The sequence below is a fragment of the Periophthalmus magnuspinnatus genome, chromosome 19 (assembly GCF_009829125.3).
Source record: "Periophthalmus magnuspinnatus isolate fPerMag1 chromosome 19, fPerMag1.2.pri, whole genome shotgun sequence".
Lineage (NCBI taxonomy): Eukaryota > Metazoa > Chordata > Actinopteri > Gobiiformes > Gobiidae > Periophthalmus > Periophthalmus magnuspinnatus.
Genome location: NC_047144.1, coordinates 3,188,733 through 3,196,799, shown reverse-complemented (window position 1 = coordinate 3,196,799; position 8,067 = coordinate 3,188,733). Strand labels below are relative to the sequence as shown.

Below are 8,067 nucleotides of genomic sequence, written 5' to 3'. Positions count from 1 at the left end.
CAGCGGCCTACTTAGACAAGAGAAATCGCATTTAATTATCAATACACTTTACAAATCTTTAAACACTTATTACTAAACCCATTTGTCACCAGTCACTTAAATTCTTATGGAATTATTCCCACTATTTATGCGTTACCTTTTATCAATTTAACTAATTCGCGTTTGAAATCTCTCTGCAGTAAATAATCTCTGGTTCCCGTCTCTATGGCAACGGCTCCCTTTGCACATGCGCACTCCGTTCACCCTTTCAACGTTAGCAGGACAGACTCGTACAAACCCCAAATATAACTGTTAAAATCCGCTATTTTTACCTACGAAAAACATGTTTAAGTCAGTTTTATCGTCTGATAGTTTTATGAAATAACATTAAATCCTGTTAATTCAGTTAACTGTCGTGTAAACGGGCGAAATAGTTGAATTTTATCCGTATTTTCGTTCAGGCAGTGTTAGCGCAGCCTCAAGGGTCTTTCCTCACAGCGTGGACATGAAAACAACAGACAAACTCAACTTTATCTCATGTTTTTATCTATTTCTCCACGTTAAATACTTATTACGCTTTTCTGCTGTACATATACGCAATAAACAACTCAAATGAAGAAAAATCTGCTGGGAATAATTAAAAATGAGCTCTGGTGAGTGGAAATAATAAAAATAATACTAATAATAAATATGTAATAATGTGATAGTGACTTTACAAACTTATACTGAACTGAAATGATCTCGCATCTTATACCATAAACTGTTACTTTTATACTTTATATATTAATTTAATCATTGTTTAGTAATAATCACGCCCATTATCTTAATTGGTTCCATGTTCTTACTTTTAATTAATAGTTTATGTTTAGTTATCAGAGGTGGACAGTACTTAGTTTACTTACATTTAATTCAGTAACTTTTTTAATAAATTAGTACTTTTACTCCTACTTGAGTAATATTTAGTTTGAAGTAACAGTACTCTTACATGAGTAAAAGTTATGGTTGTGTCTATCCTGCATTTTAATGTTTGGTTTTTCACATTTACTTCAAATTATGAGTCAGATCTTGACAGTTACTCTTGAAGTTACTCTTACTTGAATAGCAGTTTCTCCAAATACTTTTTTTTTACTCTTACTTGAATAATTTCTTGGGCCACTACTTCGTACTTGTACTTGAGTAATATTATTTTGAAGTAATGTTACTCTTACTTGAGTACAATTTGCTAGTCACTTAGGAAAAATACAGCTTTCTTTGGGGTAAACTCCATTAGGCTGCTGTTACTATTACTACTACTACTACTACTACTACACTACTACTACTTTTACTGCTGCAGTTGTTAAAACTATTGTTATTACATACATTTATTAAACCTAATCATTTCATACCACGATGTCACTGTCCCCTAGGTTTGTTAAAAGTATTGAAAATCAGATACTAATCGATACTAAAACTAGTATCAAAGCTGGATACTCATTTGAGCAGGAGTCAATACTCAAAAAGTCACATTCTCAGGACAGAAATTAATCTTTCCTGAATATCTAGGATGATCTTGAGCTGTATTTTTCACAAGTATGAGACACATAGACTAGTATAAGACACCCATGGACCACTATGAACCTGCTGGACACTGAGGGACACACAGATATAAGACACATGGGACTAGAAAACAAAGTTCTACCATTTAATGTGGAAATCAAACGTCCTATTGTGTAAAAAAAAAGAGCGTAACGGTATTGAGTATCGTGACAACACCACTGTCTCTATAATCAGATGAGATGAGACGTACAAACTCAAATGTTATTATGAATTAAACTAAAATGTGATGTTAATATTTCTCTTTTTTTTAAAATTTCTTTTCAGAAGTCTGTCCATTTTGCGGCAAATCGTTCAAAAGGTTAAAAAGTCACCTGCCTCATTGTAAAGCTGCAGCTGGTTCCACGACATCTCAACATGAAGAACCCAAAACAAAAGAAAAATCTAAAACCACAACAGACAATTCTTCTTTGGACATGAAAGCGGAAAAACAAGAAGTCAAAGCTTTGATAACACCAAAAGCGAGCATGAAAAGAACGTCAAAATGGTCAGAAAAAATCAAAATGGCTGCCCAAATGTCCTCTCCTGCTTCAGTAGAATCTTCTGAACCTTCTTCATCCTCAAAAAGCAAAACAAAAATTAATTTACAAAGCCAAAATGATCAGGAATCGATTAGTAATCATTTTGAAAAGTTTGCAAATGTGGAAGTTTTACCAGAATCAGATTTTGAAAAACAACCAGTCAAATCATCAATTACATCAAGAACGAGCAAGAAAATAAAGCCCAAATTGTCAGAAAAAATCAAAATGGCTGCCGAAATGTCCTCCCCAGTTTCTGTGTTATCTTCTCAACCTTCTTCAACCTCAAAAAGCAAAACAAAACTTAAGTTACAAACCCAAAATGATCAGGAATTGATAAGTAATAATTCTGAAAAACTCGCAAATGTGGAAATTTTACCAGATTTTGAAAAACAAGAAGTCGGATCTTCAATAACACCAAAAACGAGCAAGAAAATAAAGCCAAAATTGTCTGAAAAAATCAAGATGGCTGCTGAAATGTCCTCCCCAAAATCTACAATCGGAATAAAAAGTTTTGAAGAAGAGAAAGAAACAGTTGAATCAAAAAAGGAGGATGTGAAAAACATTTTAACGAGTAAAACAAACAAAAATAACATAAGAATTACTGGGAATAACAAGAAAATTAATTTGAAAGATAATTTTTGTCCAGAAGATAAAAACGAAGTAAAAACATTGCCAGAAATTGATCCGTGGAATTACAAAGGAGAAACTAAAATTACACTTGAAGATGTACGGACGACTTTGAGACGAGCAAAACAAAATGGCACCTCAAAAAAAAGCTCCTTAATCGACAAAATTGAGCAGAATTTTGACATTTTAAACCAAAATAAAACTGAAAATTCATTAATTAAAGTACAGCAAGAAGTACCGTCACAATTAATGACTTTGAAATCGAGTAAAAATGAAATTACAGTATCTAAACGTGAAGATTTTATGAGTAAATTGTCAAAAATTGAAAATACAGATTGTAATTTTACGCTCAGATCAGAGATTTTGACGGACGGTTTGAGAATGGATCACCACACGATGGGACTGGCTGCGGTTTCAAATCCAGTCAAGACGTTTTTAGGGGCAGAAGTTTCAACCAAATCATTTAGAAAAGATTTAGCGCCACTTTTAAACCAAAATCCGGATAAAAACGCGAGTGAGATGGAGCAGACGAGGAGAGATGTGAGGAAACAAGATGGCCGACAATCCACAAGAGGTGAGCGATAAAAGAGTTTATTTTATTTATTATTTAGAAAAGGATCGAGTTTGAAATGTTGAAAAGTTTAAAAATCAAGATTCAGATTCACGTTTTAAACTAAACCAAGAATAATTTTAATCATTCTCCTACTTCATCCTGTTCCACCTCATGACATCATCAGGTGTTACTCCCTAAGTGCCTTTTTTGTGTTTTTAAAGTCCTTAAATATGTTGATCGAACTCATTTTACTGCAGTACACAGCACAACGTCAACATAAGAAGCTATTTGGACAACAAACTCTATATTTTAATACTCACGGGTATCGGAAAGGATCGATTCTCCGGTTCAAGTATCAATACTCTGAAAACGTTCTGCTTTTACTGCTCAAATTTTAATCATTTTTTTAAATATTTACATCAGTTAAAGCTATAATTTGTATTTTTTTAGATGTTTTGTTGCCCTCATCTCCCTCACCTCCAAAGTAAAGTTCGTTAATAAAGGAGCTTCACGCATTTTAATAAACAAAATAACCAGTATCGATATCGGATCAATGTCGTCGTTATTGTCGTTAGATTATATTTGTATCAGATCCGTGTCTAGCTACTGTTTTAGCCTGATTTAACCTGCGCTACAGACACCGCTTACCTGATATTTGAAGTAAATTGTTGTGTTTTCCAGGAGCGTTGACGCAGCGGAGGTTGGGTCAGGTGACTCTCAGGGAGCTTCCCGATTGGCTGGTTTTAAAATCACCCCGACGACCTCGAGACGCGATCGACATGGTGCAAAGAGGCGAGTGACTGGAAATACGACTGGATATGTCTATACTTCTGTTGACACTTTGCAGCGGGTGTCGTCAACGATATCTGTGGTTGTGACGCTAACCGGAGGCACTGCTCTGTCTGAAGCTGTTACTCAAGTTACACTTTTATTTTAACACAATCTGCCCAGAAAGAACTGACTTAGCTGGAACTACAAAAGGTGATTTGCTGATTTGTGTCGTTAAACAAGTCCCTCTCAAATAACATTATAGTCACAAGCTAGCATTAGCGTTAGCCAACAGTTTTTCAGTCAGTCGCTCTCACCTTTTTGTTGAAAATCAAACTAAAACTGGACCATGAGCTCGGATTCATCACACGCTCCTGGAAAAGTGCTGTTTTTAATTCCATTTTGTGTTTTCTCTCGAGTTTTCAGCCAATCTTTAAACTTTTTTGACAGTGTTCGCTAATCTCTGCATTGTGTTGCCATGGTAACTGCTGACCATAGAGACACATGCAGAACACCCCCAGCTTGATGTCACTGCAAAGTATCAATATACAGTGGTGCCTTGTTTATAATAACCCGCAACAGGCGACATACGCGAAGTATCGTCTTCATTTTTTACATTATTCTCTCTGTTTTTGTCTGTAAAACCCCTCACCACACACTTTATACACTTTTCTCACACAGGCGTTAACATTTTCTCACATTTCTCTCTCGTTTAAACTCTCTCAAAGTTCAAACCTTCGTAGGCGTCTTTGTCGGTGCAGAACGTTTCATCGACGTTGTGGGTTTTGTCGGTGGAGAAAACAAATTGCAAACGTACAGCACTTCAGAGTCACACTGAGATCCAACGTTTATGTAAATTTGTCTGAACACATTCTGTACTGGACAGGAGACACGGCACGGAGGAGACTGATGGACAATGGTCTACAGTCCAACAGCCAATCAGGACGCACAACACAATTTTTCTACAGTCCAACAGCCAATCAGGACGCATGACACAACGCACGATCATACAATGTAAAAAAGCACGAAAAATTGCAGTAAAAAAATCCGCAAAACCGCGATATAACGAGGGACGACTGTAATTCTATTAGAGATTCACTGTTTTTGAAAGAAATCTCCAAACTTCTGATCCTCAAATGTTGAATCTTCTCATTGTTTGTTTGAGATCAGCTCCTCCTTATGGTTTAAAGTCCTTTTTTTTTACAACAGTTACGTCTTTGGGGTTGAATAATGTCTCCACTTTATGAAACTGTTGTGGAAAAAATATTTACACTCAAGTTATTTATTTTCATTTACGCCGACAGAGACGACCTTAAACTTTTTCTCCAGTGTTTGTTTCATATTCACCATAAACCAGGTCGACTCCACTCAACCTGAAGGCGACCTACTGACCTGTGTGTTTCCGTGCTCCCCCTGCAGGCTGGCAGTGGTACTACCGCCGCTACATCGACGTGAAAAAGGGCGGAGTCGGGGGCGTGGCCATGCTGCTCGCCGGTTACTGCGTCCTCAGCTACGTCTGGACCTACCCTCACCTGAGTCAGTATCAAACACGTACTTCACGATCTGCATTTTCAGACAAACTGCCTTTTGGCTTTTTGGTTTTAAAAGTTCCACAGTATGGCATTAATCTTCACTACGATACACGTGTTTTTATTGCTCAAAAATACAATAACATAGAAAAAAGTCAAGAACAGCAGGAGAATAAGAACATGTGAAATCAAAATCAAGATTAAAATACAGTATAATATTGATACTGGGGGTACATGGAGGTCTACGGCAGGATATTCAGCAGTTACCATGGTGACACACTGCTCATATTAGCAAACGCTGTCAAAAAAAGTTTTAAAATAATGTGAAAACTCAAGAAAAAAAAAAACACAAAATGGATTTAAACAGCACATTTTCAGGAGCGTGTGATCAATCCGAGCGTTTTTAGGAGTTTGATTTTCAACAAAAACGTGAGAGCGGCTAACGGAAAAACTGTTGGCTAACGCTAGCTAGCTCCTGACTGTAATGTTATTTGAGAGAGACTCGTTTAACAGCACAAATCACCTGGCGTAGTTCAGCTGAGTCAGTTCTTTATGGTCAGATTGTGTTGAAACAAAGCTCAGGTTAAAGTCTAACAGAGCTTCAGACAGAGCAGTGCCTCTAGTTAGCATCACACCCCCAGCGAATGTTGATGACGGCTGCAAAGTGTGAGCAGATTTACAGATTTACAATAGACATAAAAAGCAGCACAACACAGTGTCAGCAGAGAGAAGAAAGAAGTGTGTGTCATGAGCAGCAGCAAAGGAACAAAACACAGTAAAAGGAGTAAAGTACTGCGTTTTTATTAGAGTTTGAGACCTGCGGAAAAGTCTGAGGGGTTTATTTTTATCATGTTTGTACTTTGAGCAAACAAAAATATGAAACATTAAAACAGCTAGAAAAAAAAATCTGCACAAATCTTTATGAAAATCACCACATTTGAAGGTTTATTACGTCTCAAAATCTGTGCAAAACCGACATTTACTTCACTTTTTTTCATGTGATACTTTTACTTTAGTACTATTTTGCTCCAGTTTCTGCACTTTTACGTGTGAGTTCTTCTTCCACTACTGGACTTGAGTGTGTTAAACGACTTGTACAGTGAGCGTCTGTTCATTTTAAGTGTATTTATGTGTTTTTTTTGTTTTCTAGAGCGAGATCGATGGAGGAAATACCACTGAAGGAAGAAAACCATCTCAAAACGTTACAACGAAGGATCTTAAAAGTGAAGCGTGACATTTTGAGACGTTTGAATGTCATGAAATGCTCCACAGTGGGGCTTTAACCCTGCGTGATGTCACCAAATACTTGAAATGGCAGAGGACACTGGAGGCAGAACGGGTTTAGATGAAGGCGTTTTGACCAGAAAGCTGCAAATTTAATCGGTTTGCACGAAAATGGCCCAAAAAAATGACTATGAAGCAGCAGATCCACAGTTTAGCAGCAAAAACAGCCTCATGACTCAAATATTATTATGTTTTTGTGTAAATATATACTGTATTTTCCGGAGTATAAGTCGTACCAGTGAAAAAAAAGCATAATAATGAAGAAAAAACATATATAAGTCGCATTTTTGGGGCGAAATTTATTTTACAAAATCCGAGACCAAGAACAGACATTTTATCTTTAAAGGAAAATTATAATAAAAACAATAAAATGTGGAACAACAGGCTGAATATCAGTACAACACGCTAACGCTAACGCTAACACATTTATATTTATTCAGCGACATGAAGCACAGACAGAACTGAACACGTGTCTGGTTTGTTAACGTAAAATATTAACAGTTAGATAAATAAAGTATTAAAACAAGCAACAAGTTCACTCTTCATCCTCAGTGTCGCTTCTGAACAACTACAACTTTTAATAATTCCTCATTTAAGTCGCACCCCCGGACAAACTATGAAAAAAAGTGCGACTTATAATCCGGAAAATACGTTTTATATATTTTTTTGTGTTTTAAAAGTTCCATATTTCAGTGTTTTCTGATCTGTTCTAATGTTTCCTCCTCACAAACAGACGTGGAGTTGTTTTTTTTTTTGTTTCATTCACACACGTTCAACGCACAAACAAACACTGCACATTTAGACTGAGCTCTTCTCTCAACTTGTGATGTCATCATGTGGCGACACAGGAAGTGCTCCACTGTGTTTTTAAACTCCTTAAACCTTTCACTGGAATCATTTGGATCATTTCAGCTCGCGATTTCAATCTCCTACTGAACTAAAGGTAAAAGGAGCTGTTAACATGAAAACTACCACTTGATGACATCACAACGTGGAACAGAGCGTTTTTTGAGACGGACAAATAATAAAGTGCTACTCAAACGTGTGAGAATGAAACAAAACGCAACTCAACAGCATCAGAACATGATTTAAAGCTCCATTTTGTGTAATTCAGGACCTTTAAATGTAACTAATGAACTGACAGGACGTGTTAATGAAGTGTTTAAGTTATAGTTTTACCTTTTTTTAATGTTTTATTTAAGTTTTATTTATG

General features: G+C 36.3%; 1 protein-coding gene across 1 annotated transcript; it reads left to right on the top strand.

The window, feature by feature from the left end:
• Positions 1-525: 525 nt before the first annotated feature.
• On the top strand, positions 526-7,165 carry si:dkey-21c1.4 (uncharacterized protein C17orf80 homolog). Its single transcript, XM_055229813.1, has 6 exons — positions 526-632; positions 1,840-2,187; positions 2,725-3,294; positions 3,955-4,065; positions 5,461-5,577; positions 6,721-7,165. Exons 1-6 carry the CDS (start codon positions 623-625, stop codon positions 6,747-6,749), a joined length of 1,185 nt encoding a protein of 394 aa, XP_055085788.1. The 5' UTR covers positions 526-622; the 3' UTR covers positions 6,750-7,165.
• Positions 7,166-8,067: the final 902 nt, after the last annotated feature.

Excerpts from the sequence above, each read along its gene's own strand:
- si:dkey-21c1.4 (XM_055229813.1), top strand. Across the intron at positions 2,188-2,724 it reads AAATGATCAGGAATCGATTA|ATAATTTTTGTCCAGAAGAT; the intron begins GTAATCATTTTG and ends TTAATTTGAAAG. Across the intron at positions 3,295-3,954 it reads TGGCCGACAATCCACAAGAG|GAGCGTTGACGCAGCGGAGG; the intron begins GTGAGCGATAAA and ends TGTGTTTTCCAG.